Source organism: Ceratotherium simum, chromosome 8, assembly GCF_057802395.1.
Source record: "Ceratotherium simum simum isolate JZ-2026a chromosome 8, ASM5780239v1, whole genome shotgun sequence".
NCBI lineage: Eukaryota > Metazoa > Chordata > Mammalia > Perissodactyla > Rhinocerotidae > Ceratotherium > Ceratotherium simum.
The window spans coordinates 83,828,137-83,852,012 of record NC_141907.1 but is presented as its reverse complement, the minus strand read 5'-3'; the positions used below and the strand labels follow the sequence as shown (position 1 = coordinate 83,852,012).

General features: G+C 38.8%; 1 protein-coding gene across 2 annotated transcripts in view; it reads left to right on the top strand.

The window, feature by feature from the left end:
* Nucleotides 1-23,876, top strand: part of PPP3CA (protein phosphatase 3 catalytic subunit alpha) — a 320,879-nt gene that overhangs the window by 238,978 nt on the left and 58,025 nt on the right. For both annotated transcript variants that reach the window (XM_004431001.3, XM_087434642.1), the window contains exons 3-6: nucleotides 1,193-1,317; nucleotides 9,907-10,018; nucleotides 11,072-11,217; nucleotides 14,458-14,597. In XM_004431001.3, coding sequence (XP_004431058.1) covers nucleotides 1,193-1,317; nucleotides 9,907-10,018; nucleotides 11,072-11,217; nucleotides 14,458-14,597 — 523 coding nt within the window. The remainder of the gene's footprint in view (nucleotides 1-1,192; nucleotides 1,318-9,906; nucleotides 10,019-11,071; nucleotides 11,218-14,457; nucleotides 14,598-23,876) is intronic.

The following is a 23,876-nucleotide window of genomic DNA, read 5'->3' as shown; positions in this document are numbered from 1 at the left end:
CTTTGAAATAGGCAAATCTGAACTTAAATCCTGTATCATCCATTTTTAACAGTAACCTTGCCTAGCCAGATAACTTCTCTTAGCTACACTATTTCCTCATCTGTATAATGGAGGAAGTATTTATTTTTTTAGGGCTTTGAAAGTAGTAAATTAAGTAATAAGTACTGAGTTAGTGGTTTTTAAAAACATTGAGTACATAGCTCTTTCAAGAATTTTGGCTTAAAAGAGAAGGTGAGAAAGTGAAAGAATATATCAATTACCAGTGATTTTTTTGTATTATGCTTTACAGCATTTTTTTTTTTATTTCACATTTTTTTTTGTTGTAACATCTAATATTAGAGTACATCTTATAAAAATGCTTTTTTAGGGGCCGTCCCGGTTAAGTGCACTCGATCCCCTGTGGCGGCCCGGGGTTCGCAGTTTCGGATCCCAGGCGCACACTAACTCACCACTTGTCAAGTGTGGTGGCGTCCCATATACAGTGGAGGAAGATGGGCACGGATGTTAGCCCAGGGCCAATCTTCCTCAGCAAAAGGAGGAGGATTGTCATCGGATGTTAGCTCAGGGCTAGTCTTCCTCACCAAAAAAAAAAAAAAAAAAGCTTTTTTATAATTTAAATTTAATTGAAGTTTTTTTCTTTGTTAATGATGCATAAAATAATGATGTGTCTTATAATTGATGGCATTTTAGGCTCAACGAAACACAGTTTTTATGATACGTATCTACATTTCTTTTTCTTCAGGAGCAATAACGTAGTAATTGTACATTCAGACCTCTGTTGTATATGGATTGTGCCGGGTTCCTGACCCTCTCTTTGCCTCATCTCTTATCTGCAGAAGGAAACATCTTTCCCACACATTGTTAGTTTTAAATTAGAAAATGTGTATAAATTAAATTCCTTAGCACAGTGTCTGGTGGAGAATGGTTAAATGCACAACAATAATAGGCATTACTGTTATTATTATCTTTATTTTTCTGGTTAATCTGTGAATTAGGAGACCTGGATGCTAGAACCAGAGCTGCCACTAATTAACTTTGGAATCTCTGTCTCACTTCCCTGTTTTGCAAAAGAATATTTTAGCTAAGATGACCTCAGAATTCCTTCTCGCTCAAAAATGTTATAATTTTATTATCAAATTCAGAGTCTTAACATAGTATAACCATAAAATGAATTTTTCCTTGTTTCTTTCAGTTTGTGGCGACATCCATGGACAATTCTTTGACTTGATGAAGCTCTTTGAAGTGGGGGGCTCTCCTGCCAACACTCGCTACCTCTTCTTAGGGGACTATGTTGACAGAGGGTACTTCAGTATTGAAGTAAGTCCACATTGTTTCTTCTTAGCTGCGCAGTAATGGATCAACAATATCTTAGTAAAATAAAAGTGGTAAATGTTATTGCCTTAAGGAAATATCTAGTCTCTAACAATAAACTTTAATACACTTAATTCTTGGGGTATTACATAGCCTTTTTTTAGTTGATTCCCATATGCTTTTTAATGCATAGAGATGCCAAGGACATGGCTAATATGATGATTTTGCCTTTTGTACCTTTTATATATCTGCAACTTTGCAAAAATTACATCGTATTTTACATTAGACAATTCTGTTTCCTGTTGAGAGAACTAATCAAAAGTGATTAAATAAGCAGGAATGTGTTTGCATGGCTGTGCCTTATAATTATGAGAGTGTAAGTTATCTTTGTAAACTGAGTCAAGTGCGTGTGTGTCTGTGTCTGCATTTTGTATGTGTGAGTATGTGTGAGCACACTTACAGATGCTGTATTTTGTCTTTGTTTGATACCTGTCAACTAACTAGGGTAATTTGTCAAGCTCATTAATTAAACAGCGTTTGAGTAGAGGTTCTTCCTCAGCGTCCCATCTTTGGCTGCTTCAGGTTAGTAGAAATTAACATTCAAAATGAAGGCAAGGACCTTGTTTTATTCATGTTTTTGTTCTTGCTGCTGCTTAACATGGTGTCTCATGCATAGAAAGGGCTCATTAAATATTTATTAAAAGAAATGGTTTGAAATAAGAATAAGTTTTAAAGAATCAGAGCTTGTACTGTAAGAGCTGACATTATATGTGCTCTTGGGAAAAAAGCATTTAAAAAGGAAAACAATTAATTAAGAGAGAAATCAAATTTACAGAAGTCTCACACCAGCATCACATATTCATAGTAGTCATATAAAAGAGATTCTAGGTTTTTAAATTTTCATCATATTATTTTATTTACTATAGGAATATTTAATGTTGAGAACGTGTCCCTCTTACACGGCTTTTGTTTTTAAAACTATCATACCCACTCTAGTTTTTGGTTGTTCAGTCATTGACTATAAATACATAATATTTCCACCAATATATTAATCCTTTCTGCATTTAAGGATCACACCTTTCTTAATTATTCATGATGATGAGGGAGGGAGGGGTAATGTTGGTATATAAATCCAAAAGGAGAAGGTAAATTTTTAGTATTTCTTCCATTTGGTAAAAAGTTTACCGAGCACATAAGATGTATATGCGCTATGATTGGGACTATGGAGACTTTGAAGAAATATACATCCTTGCTTTCTAGAAACCTAAATCTGTGTAGAAAAATATAACTATGAAAAACTATATAGAATCAGAAGCCTGAATAGGTGGTCATTTAGGTTCAGTTATTTGAATTGAATATTAAAATCTCGTGATAAAGGAAGCACAGAAAATAGTTGCAACTGGAATGTGGGAAAGTGGGAGAATTTTGTGAACATACGTGGCTGAAGGAGACAGAATCGCAGAACGGTAAGATTTAGCTGGGAGAGAAGTTGAAGCGAGAAAAGTACAGAGGAAGAAATTAGTAAACCTCACTCCTGGGCTGACTGGACCAGCTTCGCAGGGAAGGGTGATCAAGGACAAAATTTGTAAGACGTTTGTATCACACTAGGGCTAGTATCTGCCGAGAGAAAGAGAGAAAACAAACCCCTACATAATGCTGGTTGAACAAGATAGAAGTTTGTTTCTCTCTGCAGTAAAAGCCCGCAGCTGGGCAGACCAGGGCCGGTGTGACCCAGCATGGCACCAGGGCCCAGGCTCTTTCTGCCCTATTGCTCTGATGTGCATGGCCTCGTTTCAGAGTCGACCTCATGACCCAAGATGGCTGCACGAGCTTCAGCCATCATGCCCCCACGCTACATTCAGCTAGAAGGAGAAGGAGAAAGGGAAGGGCTTGTCCTCTGATTGAAGGATGTTTCCCAGAAGTGGCACAGTGACTTCAACTTGCATCCCATGGGCCAGAATTTGTTGATCTGGCCATACGAGATTTCAGTGTGTAGCCAGATTTGAGAAAGACTGCAGGAGGCAGAAAACAGCAATGGGAGGTAGAATGTTTCTGCTACTTCCCTTAAATTGCAGTTGTGTGGAGTCTAAGTAAATATTTTTAAAAATTCTTTGAGTAACTACTCACTTCATCGTATTCGTGTAACACACGTAGCGTGCCTGTGAAAGTTTCTGAGGATGAGTGACATGGGTGTTCTACTTTCCTTGAAGCTCACGTTCTAAGCAAAGAAAGCCGAAGACTATCCTGTTGGGGTGATTATTTTTATCAGCCAAGTGATGAGTGCTACCTTGGAAATTTTTTCTTTAATAACATATTTGTGATTTTTAACAACTTTTAATTTGTCATCTTTTTAATCTAATCAAAGACAATAATGCTCTCTTATTAATTTAGTGATAAAGATAAAGCACTAAATTATGAGTTGCTTGTGTAACAATCAACACAGCTTGACTACTTTTTATCTCACCAACTCCATCTTTGGATAATATTTCTTAATCTTATTGGTCTTTATTTCCTTTGATTTTTTTACTCAAAGAGTTCAGGCTTCTGAATCTTTGGCCTCAAACCATTTGAAACTTCCTAAACTCTCCCTAGTTAGAACGTTTTAGAGCTCTGTTTTTTCAAAGTGAAGAAGTTGAGAAGCATAGTCATCACTCACTTGTTCCTCAGCAGATTTTATTTTAGTCCACAATTAATCTAGATATTTGAACTATGAAAGTTGAGATATTTTGTGTAATATGCACCTTCAAGCAAAGGATCAAAAAAATGAAACCAAGTGTTGTAACGTATCAAATGTAGGTATCATAGGACATTAAAAGTTCTGAGATTCACCGATCAGAGTCCCCATCTTTAAAACCCGCTCTTGAATTAAACTCCGAGAGTCTGAGGGTACAGCCCTAGGGACTCGCCACATGCATATAGAAATGACACAGATGCGATGCCCTCATATGTAAAAGTGATCCATTCTGATTCAGCTGTGACCTGTCAGGCCTTTGGGATGGCTCAGTGATACCGTCATCTTTAAAATAGAACAAACATTTGTATAAAATATACTTACTGAGAATACTTTAGGGCTTTTTATTATGGATTAAAGAAACTGACGTTGCATTCGTAAATGCTATTGTTTGCCTGGTATGAATGATCTCATTTATTCCTCACAGCTCTGCAAGGAACATGTAAATGTCTTCCTTTTATGCGTGTGGAAACCTTGGCTCAGAGAGAGTCACACACATAGGAAATAACAGTGCTGAGATTCAAAGTCTGTCCTCTTTCCACTACACCCCATGCCTTAGCCATATTTTCACTAAACGAACCACAAAAAATGCACACATCAGTAATGCAGAAAGTGATACACACTCTTACATTCCCTCATGCATGTGCAAACACTCACATGCAACCCTTTCCCACACCTGTATATTCTGAAGGTCACAGCATTAAATATAAAATATTCTCTTTGAATACGTTACTGTTGGTTTAAGAAAAATCCTAAAATAAGAGCTCAGTTTTCCAGCATGTACTGTGCTAACAGGCTTCAAGTGTCTTGCTTCATCTCAATAATTCAGGGCTCTGCTGCAGGTATCTGCTTTGGCTATCCTCTGGGTAAAGAGGGGCACTTAATTTTACCAAATTAGCTTTAAAGAGTAGGTTCAGATTTCGTACGTTCTCTGCTGGGTGGTATTTACAGGCACTAGGTCGTGCGCTCTGGGAAGCAGAGAGAGCGCATTTTATGCTCTCCCTCCCCGCCTCTCCCCCACATCTTCCCTTTTTGGCAAGGTTAGAAATCATTCCCCACAAAGTTGGCCCAAATAAAACAAGCAGGCTTTTGAGGAGTGATGAAAGAGGTAATTTTGTTTTGGGTAATAATTTGTCTCGTACCACATACCATCCTCTTTCTGATTATTGCGTTATGCTGCCTCATCTCTTTGATGAAGCATATGTGTATATATAGGGCCATGTCTGAGTGTGTTTCTTTCAGAACGCAGGGGAGAGCTCATAATTGCAGAGGCATGCAGAGCCGTCTCCTGTTCCCTTCCTCACACTCCCTTTCCAGCCACACCGCACTGCATTTGCCCCGAGCCTAGCGGCAGGCTGGCCCCTCCTGCGATGCTCCCATCCAGATCTCAGCCCAGGCCTCAGACACGTTTAAGCAGGAGGAGTTGTTGTGTTTATTAGCTGTGAACTCATGGACTACAGTGAACCACAGCAAGTCAGGCAATGTTCCCTGCTTCTGCCTGATAATAAAAAGCGAACGGTACGGCAAGCAATGTTCGGTGACAGAGAGATGGTGAGACACGGGGCAGACACGTCTGCCCGTCTCCCGGCAGCCCGTCGTCTCTGTGACGCGTTGCTGTTCCACTGCTGCTGCCCTGCATGCTCATCAGACCAGGCAAGTCATGAGCTGCCCTTGTCGTTTGCCGAGGTTGGATCTTTTCCCAAGCGAAGCACATCCTTCACTCCAATTGTCCTGTGCTTGAGACAACACTTTTGATTGGAATGTTTCACAGCACAGGTAGTTATTTTAGAGAAATGATCGATATGTATCTGAAGCTATGTATTTTCTTTTTTACTTCCTTGCTTCCTCTTTTACCTCCTTCTTTACCCCCCAAGCAAATTTTCAAGAATACTCATCATTAAAAGGCATGAATTATGAAGTAAATCATTGCACTACTATTTGAACTAATGAACTAATTCAACTAATGAAGAAAACGATACCCTTAGTGCTGCTTCATTGGGGAAGATAGATAAATAGGAGAAAACTATGTCTGTGATGAAAATTAATAAAAAGGGAGAGGATGCTAATCTTTCATAGTGAGTAATCCAAACTAATTTTAAATTGTAAATATTTGTTTAATTATTGAGAGTAAGACTGGAAAGACAGTCGAGGTCCAGTTGAAAATGATTAGTGCAACTAATTTACCTCTCACCATGCAAAAAGGCCAGTCTTAACTTGCCTCTCTGTTTCCACCTTAACCAGTTAATTCAGTGAAAATCTTATTCAAATTAACCATCTGATACCACGTAGAGGAAAATAACCATTTAACTAACTTGTGTTTCATTGCTTATTGATTGTGATCATTTTTGTGTGTGTGTGAGGAAGATCAGCCCTGAGCTAACATCCGATGGCAATCCTCTTTTTGCTGAGGAAGACTGGCCCTGGGCTAACATCTTTGCTCACCTTCCTCCACTTTATATGGGACGCCTCCACAGCACGGCCTGACAAGCGGCGCGTCGGTCTGCGCCCGGGACCCGAACCCTTGAACCCCAGGCCACTGAAGTGGAGCTTGCGAACTCAACCACTACACCACCTGGCCGGCCCCGATTGTGACAATTTTTTTACAAGAAACTTTCTTTTTTAAAAATAGTGTCAGGTTATGATTTTGTTTAAGATTTTCAGCTTTCCAGAGTGTTAGAACTTTAGACGGCAAAACAGACGTCAGCAAGACAGTGTTGTGCTTGGCAGCTCTCCCACCAGATGTTGAGGGTGGAGGCCGCAGGGCTCCAGTCTCCAGTGCACCCTTGCCCTTGCATTTACTGTGCCGCGTCTTCCATAGTGGCTGCATCTGTGGTTCATTCAGTGTTTGGGAAGATATTTTATTTTTGCCACTGGGGAGAAGGAAATAAAATGTGAAAACAGGACTCTTATTTTTAGTGTATTTTGAGCCAAGAATTTGGAAATTGAGTTGTTTTCTTTCTTTCTCTCTTTCTCTTTCTCTCTCTCTTCCTCTCTCTTTCTTGCTTTCTTTCTTTCATCTCTCTCTCTTCTTTCCTTCCTGCCTTCCTTCCTTTCCTTTTTTTCCCTCCTTCCCTCCCTGTCTCCCTTCTTCCTTCCCTCCCTCCTTCCTTCTTTCTTTCCTCTCCTCCATCTCCTTTCTGTATTCCTGTCTTCCTTCTCATTTACAAGAGAGGAGCTAATATTTCCTAAACTCCTATTATATACTAGGTGATATACATCCACTAGATAGTGAGGGACATTAACTGTGTATTGAATCATGTAAAAGGTACATACAGACGATAAGAATATCACAGACTATTTCTGTATTGCTCTTTGAAGTTTCAGTTATGAAAGAGCTGTAGTAATTAAGACTAGAGGTGATGAAGCCATGTGCTAGTGTCAAAACTGGATCAATAGATGGCAAAAAAGGAATATGGGTCCTAGAATGTGATTTCTCTAGTAGTAGTTGTGTGGGGTTAAAAAATTGATTTTAGATTTTAGTTGGAGAGATAATAGCTTTGCCTTAAAATACGTTGTTAGAGGCAAAAGTAATCTAAAGACTTCAGAATTGTGGTTACATTTCCAAAAGGATATTGATTGGGAGGGGGCACAGGGGAGCCTTCTGTGTGCTGAAATGTAACTGGATTTGGGTAGTCATTTCATGGGAGCATCCATTTATGGAAAGTTCATGACCTGTATATTTGGAATATGTGCTCTTCGTTGTGCGTAAGTTACACTTTAGTAAAAAGAAAAAACAGAGAAAACCTTTTTGAAAAGTAGGTACAGTAAAGCCAAAACATATATTCTTTCCCTCAATATATAAATAGAATACATTAAATATAGCAATTTCAACAAGTAAATATAATTTTTAAAAGACTCTACAACACATTCCCATTCCAAAATAGACATCTAAAGTTAACAACGAATTTGTGTGTGTGTGTGTGTGTATTTCATGTTAAGGTACAACCTTATAATTTTAATTGAGAATAGTCCTCTCGTTGACATTAATGATGGTTTATAAATATCTTCTATGAAATGTGAGACAAATGTGAGTAATACAGACTCTTTTTATGAAAACCTGTAAGTGTGCCTATGAAACCTGATACATAGCACTCAGACACTTGCTGAGCCACCATCCCACCTGCTGAGGTAATAGGGAGCTTGTATATGTACCAACAGATGGTGGGGCTTCAAGGATCACTTGTATAGGCCATTTGGTCAACTTCTCAGAAAAATTAATATCATTTGTCACATGAACTTGAGCTAATACAATCAGAAAATTATAATTAGAAAATTAATTAATGTAACATATATATAATTTGATGTCAACCCATTATTTTTGTTTACTTCAATCATAATTACATAGTTGGAGACAATATCTTCCTTGAAAAACACAATAATATATACTTGTTATGATAATTAGTATTTTCTTCAAAACTTGGACTGTGTATTCAAACATAACTGTTTCCACTCATTTAATAAACTATCACATAAGCTGGTGGAGATGATTATACTTTATACATAGCACAACAAATGAATTGCCAGTAGCTTTTCCCTATGGACATGATCTAGCATATTTACTATATGTTGGAAAGTTCTTTATTAAAATGTAAATATTGTGTTTTTTAGTTTCAGATTTTAGTAACCAAAGTAAGACTTGTCTCAGTATTTTTGTAGTTCTGTAGCTTCTTAGCTTCACTTTCAAAGCATAAACTTAATGAGATAAGCATACTTGTTTTCAGAGTGGTTTTCTGTTCCCTGTGGGTTCTTAACAAATGCCAGTCGAGGATAGTGAAATTGATGGTAATTTTTGAATAGCCCTGTTATCTTAGTGCACACTCCGGGAAGACTGTCTCAATGTAGGTTCATTCCAGGCCTGGTGAATTCACAGTGGGCCCTCATTTTTACACAAACTGCAATACCCAATTTGAGAGTTTTAAGGTATATGAAATGTTTCCCCTAATGTTAACAGCATGTTTAGTGAGATTCCCTGGCCTTCAGTTGAGTTATATTAATATGTAAAACAAAAAAAGGTAAAGGCTTTATGTTCCAAAGGCACTGAAAGAAAAGACAAGGTAACTGGGGAGAAGGAGGCTAGTGAAGGAGAGAACGTTACAGGAAATAGAGACACAATCCAAGTCAACCTGAGCCTGTCAGTGTTTGCTCCCAAATTTTGTCTTGCCTTTCTTTTCCAATTCTTCCATTTCTGTTACCTGATTTTTAAAAAGTAATTAGCTTTTTCAAGAGAAGTATCTTTATTTTATTTATTAATTGCTAATCACATTTCTTTTGTTTTGTTTTTGTGAGGAAGATCAGCCCTGTGCTAACATCTGCCAATCCTCCTCTTTTTTTTTTTTTTTTTTTTTGCTGAGGAAGACTGACCCTGTGCTAACATCCGTGCCCATCTTCCTCCACTTTATATGGGATGTCGCCACAGCATGGCTTGCCAAGCGGTGTGTCAGTGCACGCCCGGGATCCAAACCGGCGAACCCGGGGCCGCAGCAGTGGAGCACGCGCACTTAACTGCTTGCGCCACTGGGCCGGCCCCCCACATTTCTTCTCATACTTTCACACCAGTGTATTTTCATTTTGGTATATTTTCATTCAGGCTTCTTCCAGCAGACCATGGGCAGTCCCCTGTGTTCTTGGGGTGTGGACCCTCAGTGCAGTGGTGCGTTTTAAGTGTAGACGAGCCTTGGCTGTGTACCAAAGTGGTGTTTTCTGTTTGACTTTCAATATCCTCCTTTTGAAAGGGCCTAGCCTTTGGGGTATTTGGGGTCACAGTAGCACATTTGGTTCATGTCTTCCTGATATTCGAGCAATGGGATGCTTAACTATGATGGGAAAGTATTTATTTTTATATTGTTCTTTTTTTTTTTCCTCAGTGTGTGCTGTATTTGTGGGCCTTGAAAATTCTTTACCCCAAAACCCTGTTTTTACTTCGTGGAAATCATGAATGTAGACATCTAACAGAATATTTCACATTTAAACAAGAATGTAAGTATACTTCAGGCTTCTTCCTTTAACATCATATGTGCTAAATAGTCATTTTAATCCATACTAAGAGCACATTACAATATGATCCACTGCTTAAGAGTCGTAAACAAAAAATGACACTATTTTATGTCATTCTATAGTTCTTTCTAAGCATGGACAGTTAAGAGAATTCTGAATTTCTTTTTAAATTATAAATTCTCTATAAAGTGATCTAAAGGTTTGAATTAGTATTTGATGGAATTTATCCTAAGAAACAAGTGGTTAAACAACCTTTTAAAGATAGCTAGAATACTACCGTTGGGGATAATGGGATAATCTACCCTTTAATCTCAAATCACTCAAGAAAAACAAATGAGGGCAAGTTCAACCTTGTGCCTCTCTTTATGGACCCAGTAGATTTACCAGCCTCTAGTGGATTTTACAAGATTAAAGATGACTTCTTCCTTTAGACGGAAATAGGAGGAGTGAGGAGCACTTCATATAAATGTCACTTTCCTCCCCCTCCCCCATTGTCCAGTGAAAGTTAAATTTCTCTCTCTCATTGAGTCCTGTATTCAAAGGAGCATCGAAACTTCTCTCAAAATATCAGCTATAAGTCAGTGAGGGAAAAGCAATGTGCAGTGATACAGAAACAACTTCAGAAAATTTGTTGCCGTCTGCTTTTCTGTATGATCATTCAGGAAAATCAGCCAGCTCTATGGCCGTCTTTCTCTTGGTGTCCTAGGTGTTTGTGTATATTTTTTTGAGATACATCTGCAGATAAATAGCAAGGATGTGTACAAAAGTTCTCTCCTCTGCTATATCAAAAGTTACTAAAAACTATAAAATATGGATGAACAACAAAAATAAAAAAGAGTAGATATAAAGATTAATGTCTAACTCTTAAAAAAGTCTTATTTAATCATATTTTGGAACTTTGCAGTGTGTAGTTATATGCTAATAATATAATTCTGGCAAGAAAACATTAAAAAAAAAAACAACCTATTTCAGTGACATGATGGTAGCTATGAAATCATGAGAGGAAATATTTGTTTTTTAATCACGTTTTGAAAGGTAAAATCAAGTATTCGGAACGCGTGTACGACGCCTGCATGGATGCCTTCGACTGCCTGCCGCTGGCTGCCCTGATGAACCAGCAGTTCCTGTGCGTCCACGGCGGTCTGTCTCCAGAGATTAACACTTTAGATGACATCAGAAAAGTAAGTCCTGTTATTTTCCAAGTCTCATCATTCTGTGTGCTTTGGTAATAAATAGAAGACATTCATTTCCCTTCCTTTATCACTAACTTTATCCTTTTGAATTAAAATTATTTAAAGTGGTCATTAATCTCTTTTTTGTACTCATTTTTCATCTAGAAAGAAAGATATATTTATACTTGAAAGAGTTTTCATCTGTAAAACTTCACCGTTCATCTTACCATGTGCCATGTGTCATTGGAAATATAAAATATCTGATCGCTAGAAAACAGATGCCTCTTCATTTCCCTTGGGCTTGTTTCAAACAATCCATTGTGTATTCATAGTATGTTATAGTTAGAAAATGTTGCTTTGCTTTTAGGAAAATATCACAATTTGACCTTTAAAATGTGTCCATATTATCATTTTTAAAAATTTACTATTTTTACAGCTTAAAACGTTAAAGTAAGAATCTAACGAAGGCAATGATGATATATTCTATTTGATTGTATTGAGTGGCTAGGTGAAAAACAGTTGATTTTTTTAAGAGATTTTTTCCACTTATTTTAATATTGGGTATTACTGTTGTTTTAGCCAACAAAAAGATAAGTTAGTTTGAATGTGGGAGTATCTTTTTCATGTGAAAATGTAATAATATGGGATATAGCTGTATGTAGTGGAAGACGCAGACTTTTTATTTCTTTGGTTAGGCTCAATGTTCTTTTAAAAGTTCATTGGTTTTTAAAGAAAAACTATATTTAGGGAAGTCAAATATTCAAATTCTGCCTTAATACTCATTAAGGTTCAAGTCTTCAAGGGTAAACGTAATATTGTATTTACTTTCCTATTGGAAAGGAAATGCATAATTTTTATTTTTAAAATCAAACAAAAGTACATTAAATAAGCCTTTGTTTTCTGCTCTGTGTGTCTGTGTCTTGTTTATAAGACACTATTACACATCTGCTTCTGGTGTTCTGTAGCACACACAGCATTGGTGTTTGCTCTGTATTTAAAATGCTATAGAGACATGACACTGAGTTGTAGTCATGGAGTTCAAGTATAGAGTGGTTTGCTTTCTGCATGAATGTAACCAGTTTTTTTTCCCTATAATCTGATGGACTCTTCAAATAAATAACTAAACTTTTCATCATAATTTAAGTAGATTTTTAAAATATTATCTGCTATCCCCAGGGCTTACTTTCGGGCATGTTTCAGATATTATGTTCAGTTTTCATATATGTCATTAAGCTCTAGACTTAGCCATAAAATGATTTTTAGGTTTGCATTTTGCCATATGTCAATTAGAGTTTCCACCACACTTAACTTTATTTAGTTAATTTTGTAGTTGTTATTCTTATATAGATGGTATTAACTTTAGAATGCACTTTGTAACTTTTCCAGAATAAGTTCTATCTTATAGTTGCCTTATCAAACCTTTAGCTGGTAATTCACATTAATCAGAAAGTCTTTCCTCCTCTGCTGCTTTAGCCTTAATAATAAGTTTTTGTTTCTCACAAAGAAATCTGTATTTTTATGGACAAGCGTTATTTTTCTTGGATGAATTGTTCCAAAAGCATAAATTATTTAAATCTCTTAATCAAGTCTAAGTTTGCAATGAATATTTTATAGGTAACATAGTGGTTGAAATATAGAGGGTCTTGTCTCATTGAAGTTTTTCATTGAGTGTTGAAAACGTGAAATATTGCTTCATTCTTTTTCAGTATTAGTAAAAAATAGTATGTGGCAAAACCATTATTTACATCACCTTTTATGTCTCAGGAAAAAGAGAGAATTAGATTGGCTGTCAGCCTTATATATTCAGCTGTCCCTATGTGGTTTTTTAAAATACTAAAGTATTCAGTAGGAAGAGTATCAATTCTTAATGGATTTTCATAGCTATTTTATGCCTTTGTTTGAGAGACTCTATATTATCTGCTAACTTCACCAAAGATCCTTTAATTGAAGTTAAATCAGGATAAACTAAGGAAAGTGACTGTTATAAAATTGTTGGTGAAATGTCATTTCCAGTTGTTATATTGCTCATACTTTCTTGATGCATCTTTTTAAATTGAAATATGACTTTGCTAAACATTTATGGCTGGAAAATGGATTTCATATGAGGGCTTCAGGTAAAACTATAAAGCTTAGAATTGTGAGCTGAAGAATGACCAGCTAAATTTGGGTTTATTTTACTGTTTACCATTACTCTTGGTTTGTACCCAGTAAGATAAACTACAATAGGCGTGTATTTTAGTTAGAAACCTGGATAGCCCCTAATGAGTGAATATCCAAAATGTCATATAGCAAGTGGCAACTCTGAAAATGAAAGCCATCTGTTCTCAAAGTCATATTGTTATATACAAACAGCATAAGTTGTTCCCCATCCAGATTTTTAATGGGGGCAGTAATAGAAATTTCCCCAAAGATAAAATAAGATAAAAGTTCCTCCTCAAGAAATGAAACACAGACAGAGTCTCACCAAAGGGTAATGACCAAAACACTTGGATAGATAAAATAAGAAGGAAAGAAAGAGAAAAAGCAAACTAGGAGAAAGGAAAAAAGGAGTGAAGAGTAGGAATTAAAGAGGCAAGAGGGAGGTATGAAAGCCGATCATAAATGAGTTCATCAGGAGGAAGAAGGAAGGATAATTGGAGAGAGAGGCAGAGTAGAAGAATGAGGAGGACAGAGGAAGGAGGGAGAGCAGACAGGAAGAGAGACAGGAATGGAGAAGAAGCAAGGAGTAAGGAGGGAGGGGAAGAGAGAGAGGAATGGGGAGGAAGGAAGGAGGAGGGAGAGGGGAACAGAGAGGAATGGGGGAAGGAAGGAGGAGGGAGAGAGGGGAAGATCGAGGAGTGGGGAGGAAGGAAGGAGGAGGGAGAGGGGCAGAGAGGATTGAGGAGGAAGGAAGGAGGAGGGAGATGGGAAGACAGAGGAGTGGGGAGGAAGGAAGGAGGAGGGAGAGGGGCAGAGAGAGAGGAATGGAGGAAGGAAGGAGGAGGGAGGGGGCAGAGAGAGAGGAATGGAGTGGGGGAAGGAAGGAGGAGGGAGAGAGGGCAGAGAGAGAGGAGTGAGGAGGAAGGAAGGAGGAGGGAGAGGGGGCAGAGTGAGGAATGGGGAGGAGGGAGAGAGGAAGAGAGTGGGAGAGGGCAGTTCTCTCTGGTGGGAAGAGGACGTCAGGTATTGCAAAATGCTGGTTTCTTCTATTTTCTGAATTCCAAGTTTCTGAAGATTAGTATTTTGCTCTCTGTCTTCTGTTTTTCTTAGTTAGACCGATTCAAAGAACCACCAGCTTACGGACCTATGTGTGATATCCTGTGGTCAGACCCCCTGGAGGATTTTGGCAATGAGAAGACTCAGGAACATTTCACTCACAACACAGTCAGAGGGTGTTCATACTTCTACAGGTGAGGAAGGAGCTCGCTGTCTGGAGCACAGTTGGTTCATAAATGTTGTAATTTATCAGTCCATGTGTTTGATTTATCTATGATGTTTGTATAACTTCTCTAGGAGAGAAGTATAATTGAAAGCTTCATTTTGAAAGCCTGGTTCACATGGGTTCTTAGCACTTACAAAATGAAAACATAAATACATAAGAAATCTATCTATACAAACATGTAGACATAATATCTGTGAAGAATGGAGAAGGCATGTGGTGTTAGGGTGGCAAGGCAGCTGGAGAAGATAGCTGGATTTAGTGGAAAATTTGTTGGGTTTCAAGAGCTGTAGAAAAAAATCCAATGCCAGCCTTGATTTTTCATTCAATTATGTAATGACTTAAAAGTTTTTTTTTTAATCAGTTTTCATAACTTAAATGGGAAAAACAATTATAAATTGGTTAAGTTATATTCAAGTTATTCTTAAATTTTCTTAAGTTTATCAGACTTTCTGGATAAATTAAAATTAGCAACCCAGTATGTAGGTACCATGGTAAATTTATTTTTAGCACTTTGACAAGCCACACTGAAAAAATTGTTATGGTAATTTTTATGTTTGCCAGTGTATGGAGATTTGCCCATTCCATATCATTTTAGAGCACTTCAGAAAGAAATCAGCAACACAGTTGGGTTTTTGCACGTCCTCACGATTTTCCTGACATCTCACCTTAATTGTAGTCTGTTGCGTTTGGTTACTGTCGGTCTCACTAGTTTCTCTTATCATCAGACAACGCAATTTAGTGAAAGCGGCCAGAGTGACAGGAGGAAAGAGGTTATGGAGAAGTTGAGAATTTTAAATTCTAGAACACACAGTCTTTTTTTTTTTTAACTTAAAAACCAAACCTGATGTTCACTGAACTGTGTGCTCAGTTCTAGCCCTGGCAGCTCAGAAGGCAGCCAGGCTGGGAGAACGCTGTCAACGCGTCCAGCCGTGTGTCTTCTGTCTCTGAGCCAACAGATAGCATCCTCTGCGTAACGTCGATCACTTTATTCCTCGGTGGAACATTGTATTCCAGACGTTGTTTTCCTCATGAGGGAAAAGAAGATTTCCTTTGTTCGTATGTTGATGTGATTGAGAAAATGAAGTTTGTGAGCAGAAAGTCTTGTGTACACTGTAAAGCATCATTCAAAGAATAGTTTTTGTCATGAATATTAATAAAGAGGTTTCTTTCAGGCTTATTTAGCATAAAGTTTACAATTCATTTCTGTGTTTTCCAAATTTGGGCACCAAGTCTAATGAGTCTATTTTGGCTGAAACGAAAAAGCATGATATAGTATTTCGGAAAAGCCTAAGGTTTCTTTTCAGTAATTTGTTAATTTGGGAGTAATCTTTTATTAAAGAAATTTAAACTTTTAGTGAAAAATTAAGTATTGTTGAAATATATCAAAGCCAAGTGCTCAATTTTTCAAATCTGGTGTTAAATCCCTAATTATACCGTGAGTGTTTGTTACCTATCTGATAACACTGAGTTGTGCTTCAGTAATACAATAGCACACAGAATCCAAACCCCTTGATTCTGATATTGAACCATATTGCATTAATCTTTCTTTACTTCGTAGGATCACGTTCTTCTATTAGTTTTCTGGGTCGGCTCTTCAAATAAATCATATTCTAAATAGGGTCCTGTACTGAGGTTATATACAGTTATGGTATTTTTGTTTTGTGAATATAGACACAGTTTACGTCAGAGATGATGTCCATCAACTAGATAATTAGAGGATTGATTGTGCATGTTTTCACACTTTTGTTCTGAACAAAATGATTATTTAACTCCTCTCATTAGAGGTTCTTAATAGATAATGATCTTTGGCCGTGACAAATGCTGAATATCTAAATCTGCAACCCACAGTCTGACTAATGGCAAAGCTATCTAGATTGTCTTGTATCTGAGGAAGAGAACAATGACCCTTTCATTCTGCTAGGGCTTTTTGATCCTTTTGTTGAAGGTGTCGTTCTGAAGGTGTCGAGGCCTCCTCTGTGGTCATGGTTTATAAAGCTGACCTAAGGGAGTGCAAGGGAAGGATAAATTGGTAGAGAGACTTGGTGACAATTACCTGTTTCAGTTATTGGCAGTTATTTGATCCACAACTTCGTGTTTCATTTTACGTGTTTGTATAGAGTTTGCTGTGCTAGCCTATCCACGTGTAACGTATTGTCTGGGCCATGATTTAAATAAAGACAAGTTATACAGAAAAATGCATCATAAGAATTTATTACTACTGTTCATGAGTTACAGAAGCTAGGCAATGTGACAGCGAGGAGAGAGTCCCTAAGAACTCTGCACTGTCTTTACAACCTTACACCAGAGTTTGCGTATGCATATGCCTGTAACATCTGGGTGGGTGATTGAGATACTTGAAGTAGGCCAAGTGTTAGATTGTAAAGATTAGTGAGGATCGTGACAAATTGGAGGTAAAAATTTCATTTTCGTGTAGACCAAAGAAAACTGTCGACTGGATTCAGTGCTGAGTTGTCAGTGTGTCTGTCTGCCTTCGCTGAATCATGGAAGCCTTGTGTTCTGGTTTAGCTTGCTTCAAAAGGAGTGTGTTAGGGGCCGGCCCCGTGGCTTAGCGGTTAAGTGCCAGCGCTCTGCTACTGGCGGCCCGGGTTCGGATCCCGGGCGCGCACCGACGCACCGCTTCTCTGGCCATGCTGAGGCCGCGTCCCACATACAGCAACTAGAAGGTTGTGCAGCTATGACGTGCAACTATCTACTGGGGCTTTGGGGAGAAAAAGGAGGAGGATTGGCAATAGATGTTAGCTCAGGGCTGGTCTTTCTCAGCAAAAAGAGGAGGATTGGCATGGATGTTAGCTCAGGGCTGATCTTCCTCACACACAAAAAAATAAAATAAATAATAAATAATAAATAAATAAATAAAAGGAGTGTGTTAGATCAGACATTCTAAAGTTCCTCGAAGCTGTGCGATTTGGAGACCATCTTGGCAGTCCTTTTAATAGTGTTCCTGAAGCTCCCAGTGCAGCTCACTGCAGCTGCTACTGGTCTTTCCGTCACACAGCAGCAGCCTGACTTCTGTTCACACGGGGAGCCAGCTTCCCTTCTGCAGTTGACACTCCTCTCAGCCCCTTGCCCCGTGAGACCCTCTGGCTCCTCCTTTTTCACATGGCCCAGTTCTCCTCTAACTTATCAGGCAGATGCCTGCCTCTCCTGCTGCCGCTTCCTTTGTCTTCCTCCTTTGACATGTTTTTCTTCATGATTGTCCCAGGAACCTCATCTGTTCCCTTGGCTTCACTGTAAACTAGAAACTCTATGGTTTGTTACCAGATCTATGTCTACTCTCTTCATCTCTCTGTCTTTCCTGAGTTCAAAGTCTCTATTTCTCATTGTCTGCTGGAATTTCTTATCTTAGATGTCCCATTGTCACCTTAACTTGAACTCACCTTGCCTGAAAAGCCTTATTATTTACTTCGCCGCTTGCCTAATCCCCACCGGGGGTTCCTCCTGGTTTTCTGTTTCTATTAGCAGTTCATTCTCCAAGTCATGCCAACTAGCAAATATCTTTGCTTTTTCTTCTGGCCTTAAAATCACCACCAATCAGTCATCACGTCTTATTGACTCTTTCTTTATAATATCACCAGCATCCAGACCATCCTGCCTTCCCTCCCTCCCACTCTGAGTTCAAGACCTTCATTTTTAGTCTGTTGAAATCACACCTGATTTCACAACATCCTTCCCACCCTCTCCCCACAATTCACACTGTTTCATTCATGGGCATCCTTTCGAGAATTCATTCACTCATTCAATTATTTAACGAACATTAGTTGAGCACCTACTATGTATGCCTTCTGTCAGGCTTTATAGATACTCAGAGTCCCTGCCTTCCAGGGAATGACAGTCTAGTGGCAGAGACTGATGAGCAGAAATGGGCAAATAAAATGCAAGGTGGGTAGTGCTGTGATAAATGTGGAGGTTCAGACACACACACAGAGTTGAGGGCTCTAACCCAAACAGGGATGGATTGGGGTTTAAGGGACTGCTCACAATAGAAGTGTTATTAGACCTGACTTTTAGCGGGTGACTAGAGCATATCCAACCAGAGTCATTGGGGAAGGCTCTTGTAGGCAGGGAACATGGTGTTCATGAAAATATGAGGGGACATAACACTCTGGGAATTCTAGAAAGATGGTCTCACTTTACCTCTAATCCCAAATTACAGTTAGATGCTTCAGTGTACACTAAAGCTGAGCACACATATAACTAAGCTATTCTACTCCTGTTCTTTATATCCACTAGAAATGTGTACATAGTGTACCAAAAGACATATGCAAGATTGTTCATAGCAGCAGTATTCATATTAGCCAAGAAATGGAAACAACCCAAATGTCCATTTGGTGAAACGAATAATAAATTGTAGTACATTTATTCAACTAAATACAGCAAATGAGAAAGAGTTAACCAAAACTGTACATAGCAACATGGATGAATGTCACAAGTGTAATGAGAGCAGAAGAAGCCAGATACTGAAGAGTGCATGCTGGATGATTCCATTGAAATAAGAGTTCAACATTAGAGAAGGCTGATCTCTAATGTTAAAGCCAGGATAGTGGTTGCCCTTAGTAGGGGGCAATGGTGACTAAAAGGAGATATGGAGAGTTGCTGGGCTTCAGGTAATGTGCTGTGTCTTGATCTGAGTGCTGGTTACAAGGGTGTTCACTTTGTGAAAGGTCATCAATTTGTAATCTTCTGATTTGTGCAGTTTTCTGTATACATGTTGTACTTCAATAAAAAGTTTGCCTTAAAAATTGCTCACTGCTCCTGAGGCAGCCGGCAGCCAGGTGCAAGTGAGGACTTCAGCTCTGGTGAGGTTCTGGCAGGAACAGTTGGAGCCCTTCCAGACTTGATCACGGGTAAAATGAGATAAGTTGGAGAACCCTAGGGGAAAGAAAAAAACACAGCAAGTCTTAGGAAAAGATAGGCCTGACAGCATCTGAGCAACGCCAGACACCCCAGGGCTAAGTACCCATAGCCAGGCCCCAAGACGCAGAAGAGGAGCTGGATGTTTAGGCAGAGTCCTCCCTCCTGCTGGGCTAGGAGAGGGTAAGGACACCAAGGAGGCAGGCGGAGTCTTCCTCCGGGTCCCTGGCAGGGGACTGCAGGCTGCCTGCCTCTGCCTTGCTGGAGCCAATGAGGGACAGAAACGTTTGCGTCTCTCACCTGCTTAACCGCCCCTGTTGAGGCTACTCCAGCAACTGAGTGTGAGCTCCAGTAAGCTGACAATTAGATTAGGATATGAAGACAAATAAAATAGTGTCCGTCTCTTAAGGCATTCTCTGTTGCTGGAGAGCAGATGTATAAACATAATTTACACTACAACATAAGTAATGTAGTAGATGCATATGTTCTGGGAACGTGGTGGATATAGCAGTTTTGTAACCTCAAGGTGAGGTAGGTTTGAAGGCAAGGGTTCACAAGATGGTTTAGCTTAGGCTTGCGAAGAGTAGGCCTTTCTAGGAGGAAAAATACTCAGGGGAAGTGTATGTGAAGGTATAACAAAGCATTTTAATAATGCCCTCTGGCTATATCATCATTAAAGAGCCTGGAATCTGGGAGATGTAATTCAAGGTCTAAAATACAGTTTAATGTAGCAAGAAACAAAAATAAGAGAATAAACAGAATGAGTCTAATGATAGCTATTTTCTCTAGTGCAAAGCCAGTCTTCTGCCATTTCTCACATTTTTGTCTTTTCTACCTTTTTTCCCTTAGTTCATGCTCAGTGTGCTTCTTGTCCGAACTCCTTTCCTACCTAATAATCCCCGTATATCATTGCCTTTAAGATCTAAGACAAGTCACAACTAATAAACTTAGCAACTACTCCTGGAGTCTGGGCTGCGCTGCCTTCTTTCTTCCATGCCGTGGTGGTGGGAGGAAATGAAGTGTTGTTAACTGTCTCCTGCTGGGTTGGGCACCCGGCACTGAGCTAGAAAGTTTACATGCATTACTAATTCGTTTCATCTTTCTCTCAAGCCCATGAGTTAAAGGATACTGTCTGCATTTTTACAAATGAGGTTATTCAGACTCAAAGAGGTTAAACAATTTTCTGAAGTTTACGCAGGAGATTGGAATAAGAATCCAGATCTAAGGATTCCCACTATTCCATGGAAATGTTCTGTCTTTCTACTCAGAGAAGATGCATTCTCTAATGCTTAAGGAATAATCATGTTCCAAAAGAAAAGAACGTTTTCAGAGACTACAATAACTTCTCCAAACTGCGGAGCATGCTGGTAAATGAACACTGCACAGCCAAGAGCACCGCTGGCCTCCGCGAGTCCTTGCGGCAAGTCTTGTTTCTTGTTCAGGACACTGGGTTAAACAAGCCCTTCCAGGGTCACCTCATCCGGATAGATTGTGCCTGCCGAGGCTGCCCACGGAGGGCTATGAGTGGACTGAGATCCGGGGCCCTCTGCTCTGAAGGCCGGGGGCAGGGCACCGGGCTTGGGCTGACCCGCCTGGAGGCAGAGGGGCTCTTTCTCCTTGGTGGGCACAGGAGCTTCACCTTACTATTGAAAAAAGAAAAAAAAAAAAAGAGCTAACACAACATAGATATTTTTCAAAAAGATTTCCTCAGACCCATGTGCTTTGTTTTTGGCTTTATAATGTCTCTATAAAACTTTACTATTTTTGCCAAGAACATACAATGGAGAAAAGAAAGTCTCTTCAACAAATGGTGTTGGGAAAACTGGATAGCCACATGCAAAAAAATGAAAGTAGACCCTTACCTTACGCCACACACAAAAATTAACTCCAAATGGATTAAAGACTTGAATGTAAGACCTGAAACTATGAAACTTCTAGAAGAAAACATAGGCAGTACGCTCTTTGACATGGGTCCTGGCAACATATTTTCAAGCACCATGTCTGACCAGGCAAGAGAAACAATAGAAAAAATAAACAAATGGGACTACATCAAACTAAAAAGCTTCTGCACAGCAAAGGAAACCATCTACAAAACGAAAAGACAACCTAACAATTGGGAGAAGATATTTGCAAACCATACATCTGATAAGGGCTTAATCTCCAAAACATATAAAGAACTCATGCATCTCAACAACAAAAAAACTAACAACCCAATTAAAAAATGGGCAAAAGACCTGAACAGACATTTTGCCAAAGAAGATATACAGATGGCCAATAGGCACATGAAAAGATGTTCAACGTCATTAACTATCAGGGAAATTCAAATCAAAACTACAATGAGATATCACCTCATGCCCGTCTGAATGGCTATAATTAACAAGACAGGAAACAACAAGTGTCAGAGAGGATGTGGAGAGAAGGGAACTCTCATACACTGCTGGTGGGAGTGCAAACTGGTACAGCCACTGTGGAAAACAGTATGGAGACTCCTCAGAAAATCAAGGATAGAACTACCATATGATCCAGCTATTCCACTGCTGGGTATTTATCCAAAGAACTTGAAAACACAAGTGCATAAAGATACATGCACCCCTGTGTTCATTGCAGCGTTATTCACAATAGCAAAGACTTGGAAGCAACCTAAGTGCCCATCAAGGGATGAATGGATAAAGACGATGTGGTATATATACACAATGGAATACCACTCAGCCATAAGAAACGATGAAATCCAGCCATTTGTGACAACATGGATGGACATTGAGGGTATTAGGCAGAGTGAAATAAGTCAGAGGGAGAAGGTCAAATACTGCATGATTTCCTTAATTAAGTAGTAGATAATAACAACAATAAACACACACATAGAGACAGAGATTGGATTGGTGGTTACCAGAGGGGAAGGGGGGAGGGAGGAGGGCAAAAGGGATAACTCGGCACATGTGTGGTGATGGGTTGTAATTAGTATTTGGGTGGTGAACATGATGTAATCTATGCAGAAATAGAAGTATAATGATGTACACCTGAAATTTATACAATGTTATAAACCAGTGTTACTGCAATAAACAAAAAGTTAAAAAAAAAAAACTTTACTATTTTATCTTTAATGTAGTTTTTTTTAAAAAATGTTTTACCTTCCTGCCAAGATTATAAGTACGCTCAGGACAGAAAGCACACCTTGCCCTCATCCTGCCACCCCTCCTGCCACCCCTCATACAATCGTGGAACAAATGGAACAGATGATCACCATGAGTCTTTGATAAACTGTTGGTGAATAAATGATTTTACAACTCTCTCTCTAGTGTTAAGGTTGTTGTGAACTCTGCTTTTCCTACCATTCTACATAGATCTTTTTTAATGCTTTTCAGGTTGAACACTGTAGTTTATCCTCATTTCCATTAAAAAGCATTAAAGTGTTGCAGAGGCTTTTTTCCTAACATTATTAGAGATTTTAATGTATCCTCGGCGGGTAGTTCACCAGTAATGGGAATCTAGATGATATTCAAATATTTTTTAAATTTATTTAGAAAAATGTTTGTAATTCTTAGAAAGTTTGATTATGTATACTTTTAAATTTCTACAGATTTTCTTCAAAATGAGTTTCCTCTAAGTAATAATACAGGTGTTCCTCACTTAATGCTATTAACCTAGCAGAATGCTGCTAGTTTAATTTATTTTCTTCAGATTTCTATTAAAAATCAGATGTATATTTCCATGGGGGAAGACTTGGCTTAAACATAAGCTCTTCCTTTCTTCCAAAAGGAAGAAAAAAAATAAAAAAGAGCAGCCAAGACATTTGCCCAAGGGCAAAAACATGACACCCGTAGACAAACAACCTCCGTCTTACAGAGGCACGACAGGAGGGTAAACCGACTTTTGTAAAGAGGCATTTTGAGGACACAAGAAGTATAAGTCAATGGCCTAAAGAGACAGGGAAGGAGAATTGATTGAGTGCAGCCCTGCTCTGTCACCCCTTGGCCAGGCACCTTATAGCTAAATAGGTACCAAACAAATGTGCTATTTTTTAGAGACCAACCAGTGTCTCTGAAGTTAAGGTTTCTTTTGCTGACACACACTGATCTGGAAAGGTCGCCTACTCATCTTCTCCTAAAATAGTGCAGAAGCCTGTGAAGACACATGTTGGTCAGCTCTTGATCTAGGGAGCATATGGACACATTTCCATGGAGGCACTCTAGGCATCTTCTCTGGATTATAAGATACACTAATGTTCATCAGTTAGACGGTTTATTTACAGGGCTGACCTGAGACAATGGGGAAGTGGAGGCCTCTATTTTATCTTTAATGTAGTTTTTTTTAAAAAATGTTTTACCTTCCTGCCAAGATTATAAGTACGCTCAGGACAGAAAGCACACCTTGCCTT